General features: G+C 36.8%; 1 protein-coding gene, 1 long non-coding RNA gene and 1 pseudogene across 2 annotated transcripts; all 3 read right to left on the bottom strand.

Annotated features, from left to right (window-relative positions):
* Positions 1–16929: 16929 nt before the first annotated feature.
* On the bottom strand, positions 16930–18022 carry LOC118479415. Its single transcript, XM_035978198.1, has 4 exons — positions 17985–18022; positions 17462–17524; positions 17323–17385; positions 16930–17232 (listed from the first exon to the last, which is right to left on the bottom strand). Exons 2-4 carry the CDS (start codon positions 17477–17479, stop codon positions 16930–16932), a joined length of 384 nt encoding a protein of 127 aa, XP_035834091.1. The 5' UTR covers positions 17480–17524; positions 17985–18022.
* Positions 18023–18520: 498 nt separating this feature from the next.
* Positions 18521–19308, bottom strand: LOC110882285 (annotated as a pseudogene).
* A 1132-nt stretch (positions 19309–20440) lies between these two features.
* On the bottom strand, positions 20441–21014 carry LOC110882329. Its single transcript, XR_002560060.2, has 4 exons — positions 20994–21014; positions 20846–20925; positions 20610–20730; positions 20441–20508 (listed from the first exon to the last, which is right to left on the bottom strand). It is a non-coding gene; the product is annotated as an uncharacterized LOC110882329 (long non-coding RNA).
* Between the last annotated feature and the right edge of the window lie 3214 nt (positions 21015–24228).

Below are 24228 nucleotides of genomic sequence, written 5' to 3'. Positions count from 1 at the left end.
TGCCAAGTGGATGGAGATTTGATGTGATCTGATATCAGTTGTCAAGATTACTTGTACAGTTTGTTTTCAATTTTTTTTATTGTTTCTGAATTTTAGGGGGAGTAAGAATTTCAGAAAATTCAAAAACTTGATAAAATTCAAAATTGAGTTTTTGCTGTATAAAAGAGGAAATGATAGTACATCAGTGGACTATCACAACACGCTAAAGAATTGGAAAGTTAAAAATGTGATAAACAATCTCACAGCGGATGTGCCAGTAGGTTTTTACACATTTAAGTAGACCGTGACGAGATATAAACATAAAATTCAAACTTGCTTATCTCATGGGGAACGTTTCTTGGATATATGGGTAATCCCCGAAATCTCGTTTGAAAGGTCCCTCTTTCTGAGATACTAGGTCTTTATACTCAGTGATTTTGCGGAAGCAATGGCCTAGTCCCCGTATAATACTTTTCATATTGCTTGAAATATAGCTCAGCCCTCAGTACAAAAAAGATGAAACATTGAAAAATGCTAATCATGTGTTGTTGAAGAAAAGATCCTCTAAAGGGGACACACCAAAAGTCGAACCGTCATCTCTCTGCTGAGCGGAAGTTCTGACGTGAGCTCTCACAGTTTCGCATTTAACCTTTACAGATATCATCTGTGGTATACTCACCTGTAAGACTGAATATTGGGATCTGGATATGGGAGTATATTCAAGTAGTGGAACACGCGAATAAGTTTAAGTGCTTAAGACATTAATCTCGTATCTCGAAACAGTTGAACTTTGTGTGAAAATTTAACTGGATCAATATACTGACAATCTAGGTGAATTGTTTAGAACTTAAAATGTTTAAAAGCTTAATGGTGTTAGTGATTTGTCTCAAAATCTGATATGATCCTCTTACACAAACTCACAAAAATATTGTCTGTATATATTTCTTTACTGCATTTCTTTTCATTTTATGTTAAAAATCCCAAACAGATTTTCTTTGTGTTTTAGCATAAATTTTTTAAAAAATTTCAAAAAGATTTTTGACAACTGATGTTGAAGAACTGATTTTCAAAATTCTGAGTGCTAAACATGACGACAGCTAGTTTGGTAGAGTGTGTTTAAAAGTTTTCTTACAAAGTGGTCATCAGAAATTCTTTAATGATCAAATCATGAAAAGAATGTGTCTACAAGTGATAGATAAAGATTAAATTTGTCAAAATTATAAATTTGTGAAATTTTATTTTGAAGTAAAGGATGTGCAGATAACCTGAGCGGGATAAGAGCCAAGTCATGATCTTGGAAAAATATCAAAGAGAGTTTAAATATTGTAGAGCGAGGTTCCGATACCTGAGGACTTTGTGATTTTAGAAAGCCAGGGTGCAATCCTGATCTTATGAAAGCCACACTACGATCCCAGTACAAGTTGAGGGGGAGTCTGTTAGAGAGAAAGAATCTGAAGAGGCAAAAGCTAGGAATTTGATCCTGAAGATGCCAGAGATTGATAAAACATCATCCAAGGGGGAGATTAGTTGATAGAGCCAAATCAAGATTCTGGAAGCCTAAAGACTGATAAAGAATGAAGATTGTGAAGACCCGACACTGAAGACTTCGTCAATATCCGAGGGAGAGTTTGTTGGTGCACTACGTCTATCGACTTCGTCTTGTATCGAGTCTTGTACTAGATTGTTAGATCAGGCACGTTGTACGAGAAAATAGGTTTAGAAGTGTTTGAAGCTGATTTCGCTTGAAAGGGGATGATTCTGCTTGAAATGACAAGTGTCTGTTTCAAGCGAAATCACATTAGTTAATTCCGCTTGAAATGTAACCTGTCACGTTCAAGCGGAATCCCATGTCTATAAATAGTACTTTAAGCGGAATCATTTGTGACTTCTGAGAATTCCGGTACCGAAGTGCGGCCGACGTGCCGTCTGATTGTAATCAGTTTCTAATCAATATACAAGGCAAATTAAAGTGAATTAAGTTGTTTTTCACATCTGTTTCTTTGTTTCCGCCTCTGAAACATATTAGAACTCTTCTGATTGACTCGTTTGGGTCACGAATCGATCCTACATTAACGGTGAACCCAAAAGTATAAATAGCCATGCCTTTCATTTGATTTCCTCACCCTTGATCTGATTTTCTCTAAGTTGAAGTTATTAACTTCATACCTGAGAATTTTAAGATCATTTCTCCCTAGCTTGGACCCTTTGTAAGCTTCTTTCGTTCTTTTATCGCTTTTCAAGCGTGAAAGTCAAACAATGTTTGACTTTCTGCTTTGACAAGTCTTTGGTCAACACGAAGTTCGTTTGAACCTCGCATCGTGAGCGTAATCACGATGGTTATAGTCCCTAGTGACTATACCTACTGATTACCACGTTGACTAGGCGTAGTGACGAGTCGTAGTTTCGGTCAAAATGCGCATTTATGTGTATTTTGCAACCAAACTACTCTTGGTATCAAAACACTTTGTTTTGATATCAAAACCTGTTTTCTAACTTAGGTAAGCATGTTTTAACATGTTTAGCTCGTCACTTCTAGTTTAGTACTTGTTTAGAGTCGTAAATCAAGTGGTCTAAACCACCGCTTAGACTTTCGAACTCGACCTGTTTGGTCGATCATTAGGATCCGACCAAGCATGTTTAGTGACCATAGTTGTATAGGGAATAACCTTCCGAGGTTATACCTTATGGTCACATAGTTTAAGTAGTTGTATGATAGGTAGTTTATATGCCTTAGGTAAATGATCAAAATGCCCTTTTCATGCATAATTGGATTTTAAGCATATGTAACTTAAAATTTTGTCACTTAACTAATTATGCAACATAATTAAACATGTTTAGGCATATAATACTTGTCATAGGACTAGTTAAACGTCTTGAATGCGCGTTTGCGCGAACGACGCGTTAAAGTAGCGTAAGCTACCTTAATGGGTCGTAACGGGTCGTAAGCACTTAGGATAGGTTCCGTTTTAGAATGTAGACTTCGTTAAACCATATCACATGAGTTCCAAGGCTCATTTGGTTTATGAGACCTCATTCTACTCAATCTTCCGACTTAGGAGCCGATTGTTTAACATAGTGATTCCATACTAGGTGCCACATGATTCCTTGATTTCCCGAGCTTCGTTAGGACACTTAATCAAGGATACTTGCAATCTCAATGAGTACATAATCCGCTCTTTTACTGTTTTCAAATGTTTTGGGGTGAAACTTGTGTGCTTAATTGTTATTTTCATGATTTCAAAGTATAAATTGATTATACATGCTAGTACTTATCTTTTGACAAACTGAATGATTATCTATGGTTTAAACACAAATTTTCAAAGATTATAAAATTAATTGTTGGGTTGTACTTATTTTATAAATTCACCAAACCGATTGGTAGTATGATATAGCGCTATAGGACTAGACACCCCCATTCCTGTTGTATGGAATGTCAGAAACCAAATTTTAACCAAATAGAAATTGCCTTTGTGGTATTTCTATAGTCTACAAGGTGTAGTTTGATACACTAAGGTTTGAATGAATACTAAATCACAGATTCTTTTGTATAATTTGATTTACTACCAAAGTATAGATTGATATACTCTCAAAGGTGATATTATTATCCAAAGTATATTTTGATATACTATGTACAAAATCCAACATGTGTTTTAATATACTACTTTGTTATTTACCAAAGCATAGTTGATATGTTATTTTCAAAACCAAAACATAGTTGATATGTTATTTTCAAAACCAAAACATAGTTGATATGTTATTCTCAAAACCAAAGCATAGTTGATATGTTATCTTTCAAAACCAAAGTATATTGGTGACATACTACCAAATCTATTATTTTAGTAACAAAAGTATATTTTTGATATACTATACATTTAACTATCTCCAAACCAAAGTATATTTTATATACTACAAACCTTTTATCAAAGCAATGCATTTTTAGAAACAAAACTTTTTACAAGGATTCATGGCTATTTTTGTAAACCATAAAACCTTTTTCTTATGTTAACTAAAGCCATGAACCTAAGTCAACAAAACCTATGTTACTCACAGGCATTTTTATGCTGACGTACCTATTTTCATATATGTTTCAGGTGCTGCTATGTGATGATTGTTGATGCATGCTATACATAGGATGGACTTGTGCCTTAGTGACTTTAAAACTTGAAAGAAAATATTTGTATTTATCTGATTTGTAAGAAAATAATGAGTTCTATAATTCAATAAAACAAAACTATTTGATCCATGGTTGTGAAACAATGATTATGTTACGACACTCCCTGACGTTTCCGCCACGATTTGTTGTTTTTCGTGGTCGGGGTGTGACATTCCATGTGTCCAATCTCAAAAAATGCTTAGCTGATGAGAACCTCTACATACCACTTTATGAAATTCGTGTCGATAACACAATGCATTTCGTTGAGAATCCTGTGGAAATCATGGACCATGAAGTCAAATGGCTAAAACACAAGCGCATTCCACTCGTCAAAGTTCGTTGGGAATCTAAACGTGGACCAGAATTTACTTAGGAACGTAATCAAATGAAGGCGAAATATCCACATCTATTCTCACAAGTTTCCTCTAAATGCATTTTGGGACGAAATTTCCACAAGTAGGGGAGACTGTGACATCTGTGCTTGTAATCATTGTATAAACCTTAAACAATTCAATTATCAATAAAACAATGTGATTTGATCCCAATATTTTTTATTTATGTTTAACATTTTGCACGTTTCCATTTTTGTTCAATTTCAAACTCTATATCACTTTCTGGAAAGTTATACGCAAACTGGTGCGTAAACGTAATCAGTTTAATGCGACAAACACTCTGAAACATCAATATATGCTTAACATACCTTAAATAACCTTTACATAACTTAGAAATAAGTCTTGAAGGATTTGGTATGGCAAAAACAAGTTTATTCGCTTACAGGGACTAATTACGTCAAATTGTGAAACTATACCGATTCGTATAGTAACGAACATTCTGGAACTTGATCATAAGCTAAACATACCCTAAATATCCTATACATAGCTTAGAAATAGGCTTTGAAGGGTTCGGTATGCTAAAATAAACTTATTGGTCAATCAGGGACTAAAAGCGTTAAAAAGTGCATTAGTTTGCATTTTCGCGCATATCTTACGTTCGGAACATATACGGACATCCAAAAATATTGTAATCATTAAAATATTTTATTTTAGTGTTTGGAATGCTAAAACTTCATTCGTTTCGCAATTTGGTTCATTTTCGCGTTCGTTACGATTTCCGTCGTAATTAACCGAACAACGCAACCGTACAGCCAAACGAACCGACATCCGTGACATTTCTGAGCATATTTTAAGTTCCCTATGTTTTAACATCCTTATGGAGCTTGAAAATGGGCTTGATGGGTGTTAGAAGTGCCAAAATGCATCAAAAATCAAGTTTGGAGTCACTGGGGCCTGTTCTGCCAATTTGCAAAAGTTACTGCCAGCAACAAAGAGCATACGGACCGTATGGGTTCCTTTACGGTCCGTAAAGCATCATCAGATCAGCAGAAACCATTTCTCAAACATCAGCTGGTTTCTGGGTTTTGGGACATGGTTTAATCAAACTTTGGGCTGGTTTTGGACACCCCTAGTATTATAATTCAGTGGGTAACACATGGATGGTCAAGATTGAAGCTCAAATTTCAAGAAACGATCCTAACGGTTGTCCGAAATCTATAAATACCCACCCCAAATTCATTCACAACTTGCTCAAATCTGAATTTGCTCTCATCTCTGCTATATTGGGACTATACCTTCTGGTTGAAGGTCCCAATCTTCTTGTCTTCTTATTCTATCTTCAAGGCTTGGACCTTTTGTAAGTTTCTTTCATGCTTTTTATGCATTTCAAGCATAAAAGTCAAATAGTGTTTGACTTTCTGCTTTGACCAGTTTATGGTCAACACGAAGTTCGTTTGAACTTCGCAACGTGAGCGTAATCACGATGGTTATAGTCCCTTGTAACTATACCTACTGATTACCACGTTGATTAGGCGAAGTGACGAGTCATAGTTTCGGTCAAAATACGTGTTTATGCGTATTTTGTAACGAAGCTATCTTTGGGTATCAAAACACTTTGTTTTGATATCAAACTTGTTTTCTAACTTAGTTAAACATGTTTTAACATGTTTAACTCGTCACTTTTAGCCTAGTGCTTATATAGGGTCGTAAGATAAGCGGTCTAAACAACCGCTTAGACTTTCGAACCCGACCCGTTTGGTCGATCATTAGGATCCGACCAAACATATTTTGTAACCATAGTTGTATAGGGAATGACCTTCTGTGGTTATACCTTATGGTCACTTCGTTTAGTTAGTTGTATGATAGGTAGTTTATATGCCTTAGGAAAATGACCAAAATGCCCTTTTTACGCATAATTTCATTTTAAGCATATGTAACCTAAATTTTGACATCTAACTGATTAGGCAATAATATTAGACATGTTAAGGCATATAATACTTGTCATAGGACTAGTTAGGCGGTCCGAACGCGTTTTACGCGAACGACGCGTTAAAGTAGCGTAAGCTATCTAAACGAGTCGTAATGGGTCGTAAGCACTTAGGATATGTTCCTATTTAGAATGTAGGCTTTGTTAAACCATATTACATGAGTTCCTATACTCATTTGGTTTACGAAAGCACATTTTATCCAATCTTCTGATTTAGGTCCGGTTTATTAACATAGTTGCCTATATTAGGTGTTGTTTGATTCCGTGATTCCTCAAGCGTTACTTGATCTCTATTTCAAGACTATTTAGCAATATCAAGTGAGTACATAGTCCCCTCTTTTACTGTTTTCAAACATTTTGGGGTGAAACACATGTATCTACTTGCTACTTTCGTGCTTTTCATGCTTTTATAACATATACTTGCTATGTTCATGTAGTACACGTATAGTACATGATTTCATCCATGTTTATGCTATGTATGTTTAATTAACATGCTAGTACATTGATTTCATAAACACATTTGTTTCATATGTTTATTTCAGCATATTTACACATTGATTTACATCACATTTTGCTACGTGTCACACCCCGACCACGTAGGACAACAAACCGTGGCGGAAACGTCAGGGAGTGTTGTAACAGAAGCTATTGTTTCACAACCATGGATAAAAAAGTGTTTCGTTTTATTGATAATGTTAAACATTACATTGTCTTAACACATAACAACCAAATTACAAATCGACTATCATTGTTATTATGTCACTAAGGCCTCGTCCAGATCCTATGTGAGCATGCATCCTAGAAATCACATCAAGCAACATCACCTGAAACCTATGTAAAAACAAAGTCAGCAAAGAAATGCTGCCGAGTACATAGGTTTTATAAGAGTATCGGAATCATGGCTTCGTTTATATGTTGCAGTACTTAATTAGACTACAAGAGTCAAAATACAAACCTCGTTTTGAAAAGTGTATTGCAACACAGTTAACCAACTCAAATCAAGATGGTTATAGTTTATACAATCTCGTAGCCATGGTTCTTAACCCCAAAAACATTTGTTTTAGAAAACCCACTTGTAAAACATCTTGTGAAAATTCGTTATAAAACTCGTATGGTTTATATCTTTTAGAAAACATCGTTGTGTGACATCGTTTCAAAATCGTTTACCCAAGTGAACTAAATAACGCCACGGTATGTAATATGATGAAAACACTTATATATAGGAAGTACCAGCATCGTATCCACCATGCTTTCATCACATTACACCCGTCCCGTTATCTAAACACTAACCAAAAACCAATCGTTTATCCAATTCGTTTAACTTGTTCAAAATCGTTTTCAAAATCGTTAACTCGTTTAAAAACGTTTAAATCATCCTCGTTTTAAATTGTGAAAAACTATATATGGTTGTCTAGCTAACACATTCAAACGTTCGTGACTCGACCACCTCGCTTCTCGCTTCTCGAGTTAACAAACCACCAAAGGGTAGGTTAACAAACATCAGATTCAGTCGCTACCCACAACCCCCACACATAACCATGGGTGTAGTAAAGTAACGGGATTTATTAGATCCTATGGTACCATAACCTAATACTGCTCGGCTTGATCAATGCTAATGAATGTCATTTGTTATGTAACTAAAACCAACAAGTTTGTTCACTTTATTGAAATCGTTATTAGTTTTGTATAAACCATCTTAATCGTTTTTAAAAACATCGTTTAACCTTGAAAACATTTCGTACATATGAATCACCCCAAAACATTTAAAAACTGTAAAATAGGGGAACTATATACTCACATGAAGTGCAAAGTATCATCAATCAATAGAACTTCAAACAACCTCAAGCAAACCAAAGGAATCAAGCAGTACCTAGTAGTCAAACCACTAGTCAAACAAAAGACGCCTAAATCGGACGATCGGACAGAATGAGGTCTTGTAAACCAAATGAGTGTTGGAACTCATGTGATATGGTTTAACAAAGCCTACATCCTAAATTGAAACCTAACCTAAGTGCTTTCGACCCATTGCGACCCATTAAGGTAGCTTACGCTACTTTAACGCGTCATGCGCGCGAATGCGCGTTTGAGACGTCTAACTAATCCTATGACAAGTATTATATGCCCATACATGTTTAATTATGTTACATAATCAGTTATGTGATAAAAGTTTAGGTTACATAAGCTTAATTACCAATTATGTATGAAAAGGGTATTTTAGTAATTTACCAAAGGCATATAAACTACCTATCATGCGACTAATCAAACCTAAGTGACCATAAGGTATAACCTCGGAAGGTTATTCCCTACGCTACTATGGTCACTAAACATGTTTGGTCGGATCCTAATGATCGACCAAATGGGTCGTGTTCGAAAGTCCAAGCGGGTGTTTAGTCCGCTTGACTTACGACTCTACACAGGCACTAATCTAAAAAGTGACGAGCTAAACATGCTAAAACATGTTTAGTTAAGTTAGAAAACAGGTTTGGTATCAAAACAAACGGTTTTGATACCTAAAAGTAGCTTGGTTACAAAATACGTGAGAAAACGCATTCTGGCCGAAGCTACGACTCGTCACTGAGCCTAGATAACATGGTAATCAGTAGGTATAGTCACTAGGGACTATAACCATTGTGATTACGGTCACGTTATGAAGTTCAAACGAACTTCACGTTGACCATAAACTGGTCAAAGCAGAAAGTCAAACGCAGTTTGAATTTAACGATAAAAACGAATGAAAAGAACGAATGAATACTTACAGAAGGTCCCCGAAAGCTCTGGATCCGATTTACCCTCAGGTATGAAGTGTTCACTCCAACTTAGAGGGCCAAAATCAGATCAAGTGTGCTTTGGGAAGGAAGTGAAGGTGGGTGTTTATAGATTTTCAAGAGCCGTTAGGATCATTTCTCGAAGATTGAGCTTTGATCTAGGTCGTCCACTTGTGCCCATGGTATTTGGATACAATGGGCATTGAAAAACCATCAAAATTGGCCCCTTGAATGATCAAAACCATGTGCAAAGGGTGAGGAACAGCTGTGAACAGCTGGAAATCAGTTTTGCTGATCTGGGAGGCTCACACGGCCTGCGTAAGCAGGCACAACAACCTTACGCGGCCCGCCTGGGCAAGGTTTCCAGAATTGGCAGAAACGGTCCCTGCACTTCAGAAACTTGGATTTGATGCATTTTTGGCACGTTTAAGCCTCGTTAACCTCATTTCAAGGCCCTAAAATGAAGTTAAAGTGTAGGGAACTCAAAATATGCTCAAAAATATCTGGGATGTCGGTTCGTTTGGTCGTACGATTGCGTTATTCGCTTAATTACGACGGAAGTCGTAAAGAACGCAAAAACGATCCAAATCAAGCGACGAATGGAATTTTATCATGCCAAACACTAAAACATAATATTTTAATGATTACATGAATTTTTGGACATCCGGATATATTTAGAACGTAAAATATGCGCGAAAGTGCAAACTTGTGCACTTTTTGACGCTTTTAGTCCCTGTTGATCAATAAAGTTTATATTAGCATACCGAACCCCTCAAAGCCTATTTCTAAGCTATGTAAAGGTTATTTAGGGTATGTTTAACTTATGATCAAGTTTTGGAATGTTCGTTACTATACAAATCGGTATAGTTTCGCAGTTAGACCCAAATAGTCCCTGCGATCGAACAAACTTGATTTCAACACACCAAACCATCCAAAACTTATTTCTAAGTTATGTGGAGGTTATTTAAGGTATGTTAAGTCTATTTCACTATTCTGGAGTGTTCTTTGCATTAAACTGGTTATATTTACGCATCGGTGCGCGTATAACCTTCCAGAAAGCGATTTAGAGCTTGAAATCCGAATCGAATCGAATTGAAAAATCACCAAACACAATTATACACATAATAAAACAAAAACACGTATAATAACACCAAAGCACATTGTTTTATTAATAATCAACATTGTTTTACATTGAACCACGACTATAGAACACAGTTGTTACAGTCTCCCCTACTTCAGGAAATTTCGTCCCGAAATTTTAACTAGAGGAAGCTTGTGAAAACAAATGTGGATATTTCACCTTCATCTGGTCCTCACATTCCCAAGTAAACTCTGGGCCACGTTTGGACTCCCAACTAATTTTGCCCAATTTAATCCGTTTGTTCTTCAACTGTTTGAAAGTACGCACCACGATCTCCACGGGTTTCTCGACAAAGTGCATCGTTTCATCGATTCGGATCTCGTCGAGAGGAATGTGAAGATCAGCGTCAGCTAAACACTTTCGCAAATTGGACACGTGAAAAGTCGGGTGAATATTTCCAAGCTCTGGAGGTAGCTCTAGTCGATAGGCAACCTTCCCAATTCTTTCCACAATCTTAAATGGTCCCACATATCGAGGTGCAAGTTTTCCTTTCTTTCCAAATCTCACGACTCCTTTCCAAGGTGAAACCTTGAGTAGGACACGATCTACGACTTGAAATTCTAAGGGCTTGCGTCGCATATCCGCATAACTCTTTTGACGGCTTCGAGCTCTCACAAGATTATCGCGGATTTTCTTGATTTTGTCCGTTGATTCCAGAACGAGCTCACGTCCAGTAAGCTGAGCTTCACCGGTCTCGTTCCAACAGACAGGTGAACGACATTTTCGACCGTAGAGAGCTTCGAATGGTGCCATATAAATACTAGCATGATAGCTGTTGTTGTAAGAGAACTCGATCAATGGCAGATGAGAATCCCAATTACCACTAAAGTCTATCACGTATGCTCTAAGCATAACCTACAAAGTTTGAATCGTTCGCTCAGATTGACTATCTGTTTGGGGATGATAAGCAGTGCTTAGATTCAGTTGGGTTCCCAAAGCAGATTGCATGGTCTACTGTTAGGATTGAACCCTACCAGAGGAACAGATAATGTAAAGCCAAAACCGGATCACATCAGTGGACTAACAATAAGCAGCAGTTTACACCTTGCTTTCCCCTTGAATGTGGCTCAAACATCTGATATGCTCCAAAGTACTGCTTCTATAAAAATCTGCTGACCTACAACTGCTGATTCTACACAAGGACTGATGAAGACTAAAAGCTCTGCTGCTCAATCTACTGCCTTGGTTCAAGCACTGCTGATCATGACAAGTACTGCTGGGTTCACAGCAGTGGAAGGATGCAGCAGCAGTTTATGTTTATCTCATGTAATACAATATAATATCAGTAGTTAGCAAAGCAGTAGTTGTATAGATCAGTAGATAGAGTTTGTTAGGTTGTTAGATGTCACTTTCATGGTGACGTCAGCTGAGATGCGTCAATGGATTGAATTGCCTATAAATGAAACAGTACTCTGTACTGTTACATTTGATTGACTGAGTGGATTCTTCTTCTTCAGTCCAATCCTTTCATCTTGTGCAACCAACCTTGGGGTATCAGGCTGAGGGGGAGCATAGTATTGTAAGCATGCTTGTAATCTTTTGATTTTCATTGTAATCATTCGAATCAAAGTAAAACAAGTGTTTAAACATACTACTCTCTTCTATGTTTGTGTTTACAAAGTTTGTATCCATTTCCGCTGCACTCTTCACTGTTTGATATTCTCTGAATGATCAAAATATACAAACAAACACAATCATGAGAGCCTCCGATCCTAACAAGTGTTATCAGAGCTTGGACAGTCAAATTCGATCTAACAATCAATTTGACATAACAGTTCAGCTCACAATTCATTGATACTAAGGATGGTCGTATTTCAGTTGAAAAACAAAGTAATGAGAAATCATGTTCAAAATGATGACTCAAAAGCTCTATAAAACAACCAAGATGTCATAAGGTTCACAAATCTCATACAACTGGTGATGTCATGCACAAATCAATCATAGTTTCCAGATCTGGAAACTTATTTGAAAACTATGGTGTGTTCATCTTCATTCAAAATTGATTTCAACTGTTGTTATGGAATTTGTGATGTTTTCATATTTTACACTAAAGTATGCACCTCAGATCAGCAAAACCTATGTTCATCTAAACACTAGTGTTCTGCTGACATAGAAAGAGGGAAATAAAGCTTTAGTCAAAATTTCTTATGTGCTCAAAGGCAGGTTGAGAATCCTCAAAAGGACCAAATCAACTTTGTCAAAACACATTAAGAAAATAAGGAGTCAAAACTGTCCTAATCATACGTAATGTGAGATCTGGTAATAAAACATGCACAAATGTGGCCAGATCTCTCAAAACATTACTTCAAAATGATTCTGGACTAAGCTTGTTCAAAATAAAATCTCCCAGTGAGTATTTCTGAACATGTGAATGGAAAGGGTAAAAAGGGAAAACGGAAATGAACAAATCTCAAAGTGTGGTTATCTTAAAACTTTTGAATCCAAAAGAAAAAGAGAATAAGCATAAAACACTTATGAGGTCAAAGTTTGGGTAAACAGTGGTCATCATGCAACTGAGTGCTTTCATCAAATACAAGAATCGTTCAGGTAACTATGGCATCTCCAGTGATTGTCCTTAAAAGAAGAATTTACAATCAATTGACAAGAAAATGACCCCAAACAATGGTCAAAATAACTTGAGAATGACATGATCATGAACTTATTTGAAAAGCTGTCAGGTCCTTTTGATGATTTTCAAAACTTCATTTAATTTTTTTTAAGGTGTTTTTCTCTAAATAAAACCAAATATATATATATATATATATATATATATATATATACTAGCCATTTACCCGTGCGATGCGGCGGGAGTGGCGATTTACAATAGGATACCCGTTTACCGTTAGTTTATCAGTCGTCTCGTGATATATTGTATAGTACTTAAGTTAGTTTTTTATTCGTGATATGTTGGTACTGGTTTTTCTGTTAGTTTATCGACTCTTTGGTGATATACTTTTGTACATGTAACAGATATGAAGTGAAGAACTAATGCTCTCGAACTTCTATGTAGAGATGAAATCTGGTTCAGGTTTTTTAAGGGAACCGATATACCCAACTAAGCTTTAAACCGATAATGATTTATAAATGATGTCCAGATTTCGGTTCTGCATTATCAATACTTTCGGGTTTCGGGTCAGGTCGGGTCGGTTATATGTATTTGCCCACCCCTATTACTAATAAGACTTACACATCTCAATTACCTTAATGTGATAAAATATATGATTTTCCTTCATATTTCATCTTAATTGTAGTTTATTGAATCATTTCAAATATTATAATATCAACTTCATAAATTTAAGAGCTAATACTAATCGGTCTATCATTTTAAGTTTTTTTTATTCTTACTATAAATGATAATAAATCCGGACAAAGTTCATTTATTTTTTGAAGAAATATAATTGATTTATTTATAGTATATATGATCAATTAACTTTATTTATTTCTAATACATACGATTACTAAACATTATTATCTCAAGCGCGGTAGTTTTATCACTATCATTGTGTTCATATGGAAAGAAGTTAGCTTATGTTCGTATATGTATATAGTTCTATATAAACTTTGGTTGCTCTTCGAATTGATGATCAATGCAGACTAACACAGAAGATCTGATTGTTAGTTTCCTATTGCAACAACGCATCCTTTGTAATACCACGGTAAACTGATTATTGAGGCTAGGCAAGTGAATATATGTGTCTGTTAGTATGTAACATGCACAATAAAGTTGTGATAGTTACAAAAAAAAACATAATGATTAGTACTCATTTTTCTTTAAATCTGTAAATAAGTATTTACGTAGACATTAAAAATAATCCAAGTATGTTATGGTAGTATAGTTTGTTAAAATACAAAAATTTTAACCTTGCTGTCCCTTGTATTTCATGGCCATCTAACCCGATGAAACAGTGACATTTTCTAATAACATAGTCGCCAGTAGAGTTGCATGAGTTCAGGCACTACTCAAATTTCAAAATAAGGTCAACGGCTACAACTGTGAGTGGCAACAAGATATACAGGTATATTAAAATAACCTTTTATTTGGGTAAAGGGCATTGGCCGGCAAAGTATATTAAACACACACAAAAATAAATACATCATCCAAAGGGGCATACCCCCGTATCATTGTCACCCAAACCAGGCTTTGGGGACCAAAAATAAAAAACCAAACACCCCACACGAGGGGCTCGAAAAAACCTATTTCTACTTTGACTATTACAAAAATAACTTAACACTATAAAACGACTACACATCATACAATAAATGGGACTTGTGTAAAGCAAAACACTTTGAGCATCGGTCTTTAACATCGAAGCAGCCACCCAAATGGGCCTAGACACAACCCAATTTAACAATATGGCCTGAATCCACTGATAACAAAGCCGCTGAAGCATCAACAGAAGATGGGCCTGTAGAACCCCCTTGTGGGCCTTCAGCCAGATCCAAATCAACATAAAACATATCAGTAACATGTATCCGAGGTCCAGATGGTGAATCTTGGACCAAAAGCTCATCTTCTGATAGGAATTAATCTCTAAATCCAGGCCAAGTGACTCCAAGAACATCTATAGGGTTTTACTACCCACCTCCCCCTTATAACACCAGCCCAACCCGAAGCTGACCCAACCCAACAACAAAAATGTAGTAAACAAGCCCAGCCCATGGCCCTTGATAACCCTGCCAGCATGGTATGAAAGCCACGGCAGCCCACACCCAGCCCCACCCTCCCAAACCAGAGCAAACCTAAGAGAAAAAGCAACAACGGTCCGGTTTTTTAACCGGTTTTGGTTTTTTATGGCACAAAAAAACCAGTTTGATGCGAGAACCCGAACTGGTACTGACCAGTTCGGTTTTTAACTGTAAATTTTCAAAGCCCTAGACACATCTCCCCTGCTAAGGTATCAGATATATAGCCTTCATCGATATCTGAACCTAATATGTCCGAAAATAATTCGTTTACCAATAATTCGAGTTCTGAAGCGGAAGAGCATCTGATATGATACAAACAGACGCTGTGTGGAACATATACTCAGCAACTCAACCCTAATATGCAGCGCTAAGGCCTAAGTGCAACGTATAGGTTTAATATTTAAAAAAAAATATTTAGTTTTTTACTGTAGTTAATTCTCAAATTATTTACCCCATAACTGCTAACTCTCTTTATAACAAATAGCTTTTAAAATCAAATTTAATACCCTGTACTTGCTAGCTCTCTTTACAATATAGTAACCTCAGTCAATCCCTAACCCCAAAAAAAAGATCCAGAACACATATATAGCAGAATCGTTTCCAACTGAAAAACCGAAACTTTAAAAGATACCTTTGTACACAACATTTCTGTTGAATTGGGATAAAACCCTTCAACCTCTGCATCAACAAACTGCAAACTGCAAATCTTCGACTTTTCCGTTTTCGGTTTGCTTACAGATGGCACACTTGTGAGCTGGACAAATAAACGGTTACCCTGCAGCAATATTTTCTTTAAGCGTCTGTCGCTTGGTCATATCATTTTTCTGGAGCAGCTTAGCTACGCATTTCAGGTGATAAAAGTGGCCACACGTTGTGGAACTACAACGAACTGGAGCAGCAATATTTTCTTTAAGCGTCTGTCGCTCGGACATAGGTGACAACAAACTTGATGTTCTTTGTCGAACACCCGCAACGGCCAAGGCACCTTCACCTGCTTGCATTTTTGCAATTAGTTCCTGAAAAAAAGTATAAGCCTTGTCATCATTTTCTATTTGCCCCAAATTCAAGGTCCAAAAATCATGCAACTTGTTAATATTATTCCTACATCATTATATTCAAGGTCCAAAAAAGCATTCGACCTGTTTCTTTTTAAGCGAAAAGGTTTCTACCCGCTTCTTTTTAAGCGGTAAAGCATTCGACCCGTCTCTTTTTAAGCGAAAAAAGCTTTCGACCCGCTTCTTTTTAAGTTAAAAGGCATTCGACCCGCTTCTTTTTGAGCGATAAAGCATTCGACCCATTTCCTTTTTAGCAATAAAGCATTCCACCCGTTTCTTATTTAGCAAAAAAGAATCCGACCCATTTTTAAGCCAAAAAATCATTCGGTTAATTTTTAAGCGATATATTATCTATTTTTTTTTACATATTTTACCTATCAAAAAATAAAACAAAAACTAAAGAGTCTCACCTGCCATTCCCTATGACCTTTGAAAGGGGTAATACTTTTACAGTTGTAAATTGCTGCTGTTTGAAGTGCTATGACCATTAACATCTAAATCTGCCCCTGAAATCATTTAGAAAACATTCAATTCAATTTCATGTAAAGCTGACCGAATAACCGTTACGGTTTCGGCTCCTGTTTTAACCCAAACAACAGGAACATTGAGTTTGTAAACCGAATTAACCAAACCGAAACCTGAATAAACCAAAAATCAAAGTTTTAATTACCTGGTAAGATGCTGTGATTATATATCCACACAAACAAAATAATGTGATTCTTTTGTGTTCCAAATCCTTTCAAGGGTCCTGAAAAGATTATTACTCAGCATTGTAAGCCAGATAATAAAAAATGTAAAGATATAAAATGTGCAAGTTAAAATAGTTTGTAATCACATATGAAGGATCAACACTCTGAATCTGAACTCGAGCATTCTCCAGTTCCTTTTGTAACGCCTCAACCACCTTAGCGTTCTTGAACTAAAGCTCCCGAAACTCAAGTGCGAGCAATCAGCAGTCTGAACTTGCAGGTGGTTCGGAATCACTACAGAAGGGATGTCTTCTTCAGGTTCATCAAACTGTCTTTCTTCTTGTATATTAAGTTGCTGCATGTTTGTACTCAAATATTTCATACACGGAACGTGCAGTCTCCTCCCATCTATCAAGAGCCTCAAGCTGAAGCACACATAATGCCGCTGCACAGAATTCATCAATCATTTAAAATATAACAATATGTAACCGAGTACTAAATATATATAAAAAGTTTGTTTTATTAAAGATCATACCGATGTTAGAAAATCATGGACTCGTGACTCCTTCATTGCGTCTGTAGCATGCTTCAACAAGGCCTGACCAGTAGATAACATGTCAAGATTCACAATTAAAAAAACAAAAGGAAGTCCATTTGTTTTGTTGATTACCGACCGTTTTGATATTCTCCATGCTTATGGATCCGGTTTTGCTCGGTTCTAATAGCGAAAATTGCTCCTTTAGACTAAGTAGTTAATGCGGTAAAATATCGGATATCGGTCAAGTACCGATATTTGAGATATCAGTTATCGCAGTGGGATATCGGTGGGATATCGGTAAGTTTAATATCATGCTAAATTTATATATATAGCAATTGAACACCAACAATTGCAACAAGTAAAAACTGACTAAGACTTAAAACACTAACATTTAACAATAATAACTAACAATTAAGACTTAAAACACTAATAGCAGCAATAAGAAGAAAATGAACGGTATAAATAAGAATAATGGTACTGATATCGGGAAAATCGGTGATTTATTGATCAAATATCGGTCCTATATCGGTCAAATATCGGACAATATCGTTGATATTATCGGTACCGATATTCTGACCAATATTTTGTACCGCTATCTCGGCAGGGGACTGATAACCGATATATCACTGATATATCGGTCAGGATATTAACTACATAGCCTTTAGATAATATAACTCATCGGTACCCAATGTCTTTACTAAAGTCTGCAAATGAGAAGATTAAACTGAATGTGATATTATTGAAGGATATTGTCAACCAGACCTGTAAAAAAACTGACATGTTTTAACCCGAACTTATTACTTATTTTGACCAATTAGCCATCCCGCCCATCTTGTCACCTCTAGTTGAATGTTCGTTCATAATTTGGAACAAAATACCTTGAAGCCCTTGGATCTAAGTGACATCAGAAATATAATACATTGGGTAGATGGTGCTAAAAACCTCAGGTACGAAAAGCGGTGCGCTTTTGCGCTTGATGCTTCGCTCCTGGGTTTTAGACCTTGTCGCTTTTTAAATGAAGCTTACCAGTTACCAATACACTACTTCTTGTTTGATACCGAATTATAAACAGTTTTCAGACCAGTCGTTAACTCCGGTGTGAAGGAAAAAAGAACCCGCCCCTTTTGAAAATTTCTAAAAAATATGCTCCCTGTTGTAACAAAATTCAGCTAGAGTGCTAAGTTCAAGGACCAGACTATAGACACTGTTATATAAATATAATAACATACAATCTTACACCTTATCGAAAAATAATATATCTATCTAGTAAAATACCTCAAAAATGTGTGTCAAACCTTTTTGATATGATACATGTCTAATAAATTGCACAATTTTGGATCTTCCATCTGGTGGAATACGAACCGGGCGATAACTTTTGTCAAGCCAAACTACGGTTGCACACGCCTCCAAACTAGGCTACACCAGAAAACAAAAAAAACATATGACAATCAACAGCAAACAAATAAAAAGAAACCCTTGAAGGGTTTTTTATGTCTTTTATTATCTTGGTAAGCAAAAGTAAGTTACCTCTTCATTTGGGATCTTGACGATGAAATGTTTAAAGTATACGCGAGCAGCTGATGTATCAGATACCCTCACTCTCACCATTAATTTATCTCCAATCTGCTTTCACAAGAATGCCATTAAAGTAAGTATAGATTTTGTATTTTTTTGTATTTGTTGGAGTTCAAAAGCGTACCTTTAGAGGTGCAATGTATTTGAGTGACAATTCTGATAATGCGACTGCATTACCAGTTTTGAGCTATTGTATCAATACTGATTCCAATCTTTTCCATAAGTTGACAACAAGCTGTTGAAATAAAGATTTACAGCATGCCAAATAAGACCATGTAAATGTGAATTATGTTACATCAAAGACTCACCGTGTTCACAGTAGTTTGCGAAGATTGCATTGTTCACTACTCCATATTTATACAATTCATAATCTCGAACGCTAAATTCAACCTCATGATATCCACTCATTCTGCCAAGAATTGAGACCAAATAAACGCTAAGTAGTTAATACGATAAAATATTGGATATTGGTCACGGATCGATATTTGAGTTATCAATTATTGCAGTGGGATATTGGCAATTTAACACTAAAAATTAAGTATACTCTCCTACCTTTAACAAACTAACCTTTTGCAATTTGCAATACAATAAAAATTGTATCCAGTAAGGACTGACTAAGACTTACATCAAAGAGCAAGTGTGATTAGTTTGGCTAGTTACCTGTAAGCATTTTATCAAAAGTCAACGCATATTTGGTGGTGTCCTCTTTCTGTATGTCACGCATAATGCTAATAAATACCCACACATAAGACGGACCACCCTGTGATACTCGAGTTTCAGTCTGACCTTGTTGACCAGCTTTGACTGACTTGACTCGGTTGACCCTTATTTGACCCGCCGCGCTCTTCGTGTTGACCAAGCTTTCACCAAGACCCGAACAAGCCAACACAGTCCTAAATCCTCTCCACCTGCATATTTTAGTTATCATATCTATCCATATGAGCAAGAAATATTATAATTTTGTTGTTATACTATTCATGTGTACAGAAATACAAAACTTTTTTTCAAAAAAATATGAGCGATGTCGCTCGAGCTCGAACAACTTGTTAAGAGCTTTCAAGCCGAGGCAAGCCGACCAGTTTAACTTCGAGCCAGGAGCGAAGGATAGTTGGTGCCCGGGGGTGCAAGCTTGCCTCTACATGTTATAAGGCAATTGGTGATGAGAATGAGCAAACAAATACAACCAACTAACTTACAGGTTGCTAAAAGCATGCCAACATGCACACAAATTCGACCAGCCCTTAGTTTAAAGCTCTTTACTCTACCAGTCTGGTCCGATAACATCCAACCTGAAATAACCATTTATACTTGATGGGTTAAATATTCCACCTTTAAACTTTAACTGATATTGAAGTGAAAAAAATTAGGCCAAGTTAATTCACAATTTATCGACATAGACCAAATAACTAACCAGCTTTATTACGAATCTTCGCTGACATAGCAGGTTCATTTCTATATGACATAGCCAGCAATAGTAGAACCCTGTTGGCCACACGACAGATATGAATACAAAAAATACATATTCAGTGGATGAACTCGTCTCTGTTGTGATACAACTTTGACCAACAGCAAGTGACTCGATATTATACCCTCTCCTTGCAAAGACTCCTGCAAGGACAACGTAATTAATAGTAATTCAAGTTGTGCAAAGGACAACGTAATTAATATGGAAGTAAAACTTCGTCTTAAAGAGCGATTTGTGTGTTTACCTTCATCTGAAACATGATTCCAGAGAGATTCATGGACAGACAGTCACCTGATTCCGGCCATTCTCCAGCAAATATGTGGATCCCTTGTTCAAATCTGTGGATCCCTTGGTGCCTTCGACATCTGAAGAACATATAGAAACTACCGTCAAACATCATAATCATAACTTTCCATATTAGAGCCAGATATATTCATTAAATCAGAAGAAAGAAATGATTCTACAGGTATCAGTTCTTACCAAAACCCTAGCTTGTTTAAGCCCTATATCGCCAGAATCTCCACTTACAAAACCCTAGATTGCCTGAAATCAGCAAAGCCCTAAAAACAAAATCAAGATCGAAGCTTTCGATTCTTAGAGAATGACGATTCCTGAATAAAAGACAAACCTGGAATGAAGGAGAAGCCGTGATTGAAGCAACGTAACAAGGCGGAGGGGAATAGGCGGTGGAATCATCAAAGATCTGCTCATGAAACGGATCTGGTGATAGATCTGGCGATAGATCTGGCATGGGTTTCTTGAGTCGCCGAGAGAGAGAGAGAGAGAGAGAGAGAGAGAGAGAGAGGAGAGAGAGAAGTTCTGATGGTTTTGTGAGATGTGTGAGGAATGAGAGAGAAAGGAATTGTTGATCCGTGTGAGGTGTAATGGACGGCTGAAATCGCGATCCGTGTGAAAATTGAGAGAAATGGACGGCTGAAGATGAACCAGTAGAAGGGTAATTTATTTGTGTTTCTTGGTGCCTTAAGACTTGTACATTGTGCATTGAGGGTGTTTTCAACACATTGCTGAATTACCATTCTGTCCTTCCTATATCCTTATTAAAGTAGTATAGATATATCACTTTTTATAAAATATATTTTGTACTTTTACTCATTTTTGATAGTAAAAGTTCATCTCTGGTCAGGATGCAATTTCCTTATTTTTGTGTGAAATTACTATCCTTAAATCTGATCAAAAGGAAATGGCACACATATCAAGGTCATGTTAAGCTCAAGTTTGGTTGTCACCGATCAAAACTTGATTGCAGATTGATCTTGAACTACGGAGATACTCATGTTCTAGTTCAAGTAATTAGACACAAAATGAGTAGTTCTAGTAGAAGAGTCTTCATCATCTGGGATGCTAAACCACTGTCTGGAATAATGGACTTTTGGCAAAACCTTGAACAAAAGTTTATGTAGATGACTGCTGGCAATTTAATCTTGATAATATACATCTAAAATGTATTTTGTTAAGAATAGCATTTCTGGTGCTCAAAAGATGTTAGATAAGATATTGTGCTTTCACAAGACAAAATCAATTCCTACATCTGAACAAGCAGTTGCTAAAATTATTTGTCAAAAGTCAAAACACTGCTGCACAAACAGTTGTTACACAAATGATCCTCATTATTGTTCTCAAACCACTGTTGTACCTTAAATGCTGTTGTGCCTCAACATCTGTTCTCTAAAGTATGTCCACTGCTAATAGTCAACCCCTGCTCTTTCAAAAACACTGATGTTTAAAATCATTGTTTTATCCACTGATACATCCACTGCTTCATTTCATTACCGTTGTAACTACTGATGATTGATCCATCAGTGGTTGTCAAAACAACTGTCCTCCATTATTTACCATTTCATCAGGGGTTGGCACGTGGTCAGTTCTTAGCCGTCAGATCATTATAACCGCCGCCACATCAGCATTCACTTTTTCCCTGAATAAAACCCTGATTAAATCCAAAAAGGGTTTCATTGTCGAATTGAATTCCAAACATTCTCTTCACAAAGTAGTTTCCCTCTCATAACTCCAAAAACTTTCTTCGATCTTCTTCATCAAAAATGACGAAACCAAAATCGAAGTCAAAATCAAAACCATCTTCTTCCTCCACCCCATCAGACGCCACTTAAATAGCCGCTGAAACTACGGAGATTCGCTACAAATCTCCTCACAATTATGTGGGCATACTCACAAAACCCACAACTGACAACACTTTCGACTCCATCATTGACATCTTATCTGCATCAAAGTACAAAACTTTGATTACAGCAGATGCTCCCATTTATCTTCAAACCCAAAGAGAGTTCTGGAAAAATGCCACCCTTGAAAAACAAGGAGACATCATCACAGCCATCAACTCCTCGATACAGGGTAAGAAGGTTCAAATCTCTCCACAATCCATTTCTGAAGTCTTTAAACTCGATGATTTGAAAGGAAAAACCTCATTTTCTAAAGACGAGTTGAAAAAGGATTTCATAAATAGGGGCTATGCAGAGAAACCTAAAAGGGATACCTTACAAAAAGGTTGTTTTCCTTCTGCACCCAGATTTTTATTAAACACACTGTTAATGTATGTTTCTAATAAAACGTCTTTTAATGAAATACCAACAAAAATTCAATGCCTGGGGTATGCAATTTTAAACAATAAAAACTTTAATTACTCCCAAGAAATATTTGATGATTTGGTAAAAAACATTGATAATAAGGCATTTCTGCTCTTTCCACGATTTCTAAGCTACTATTATGAACAAAAAATTGTAAAGGAAGATGCAGAATTCCCCAAACAAGGTGCCTCTTTTAAAATAAGCTGCTTAACACCTGAAACATTCTCTAGAATGTTGGCACCAATAAAAACAAAAGCAGAGGTGCCTGAGCAGAATTTAGCAGATGAAACCGCTCCTCAGGTATCTGCTGCTGAGCCCACTGCTCCAGGTGATCAAAGCAGCACACCCACTGTTTTGAAACCCACACCTGCCACCACTAAAAAGACAAAAAGAAAAACATCCATCCAGAAAGCCCACCAAATCCAAACCAAAGGCAACTATGGAAGATGAGATCCCAGAGTCAATGCCAGTGCCAGCACAAAAGTCACCAATAACCACTGCTGCTACTTCCTCACAGCAGATGGAAGAAAGATCTCAACCCCAGCCTCAAACTCCTCTTGCATCCTCACAAAAGGATCAGGTTGTAAGCACAGGGACCCCACAATATGAAGCTCTGGACCCACTCGGATCCATCTTCCACAGTCCTGATCCCAAGGACATGTCTCTTTCAACCCCTTTACCCTCACCCCACATAATGCCACCATCCACCATACCTTTGTTGCATATAGCTGATGTTACTCAGACACAAACCAGTTCCTCTCAAACACCTATTACTGACAGCATAATTCAATAGGTGACTGGGTCTGATGTTGACACTTCTGTTATCCCAGCAACAACTGAGGAGGTTACACTGCAGGAATTACAAGTAATTCCTGTCAGTAGTTCAAGTGGAGCAGCCACTACAAATGTTGAACCCACTGGTTTACATTTGGACAGTGGTTACATTCATAAGACTCCCTTGAAGGCAATTTCTTCAATAGCACCACTGAGAACCACCAGTGAAATTGTTTTAACCACTGGCAACATCAAAAAGGTTATCAAGTGCTGAAGAAAGAAGTCCCCAGTACCAAGAACAAGGGGCATCAATGACTGACTTTTGGGACTCTGTTCCTAAGTCATTCATTGGTAAAACCACTGCTGGTGGGGATTCAGATGATCATGTTAACTCAGGTGATGATTCAAGATATCAGGAATTGACGGGCAGGGTCGTAAACCTTGAAACCTCAGTTGCTGAAATAAAAGATATGGTGTAGCAGCTGT

Source organism: Helianthus annuus, chromosome 10 (genome assembly GCF_002127325.2).
Source record: "Helianthus annuus cultivar XRQ/B chromosome 10, HanXRQr2.0-SUNRISE, whole genome shotgun sequence".
Taxonomy (NCBI): Eukaryota; Viridiplantae; Streptophyta; class Magnoliopsida; order Asterales; family Asteraceae; genus Helianthus; species Helianthus annuus.
Note: the sequence above shows the minus strand (reverse complement) of the source record. Positions and strands in the feature narration are given on the sequence as shown.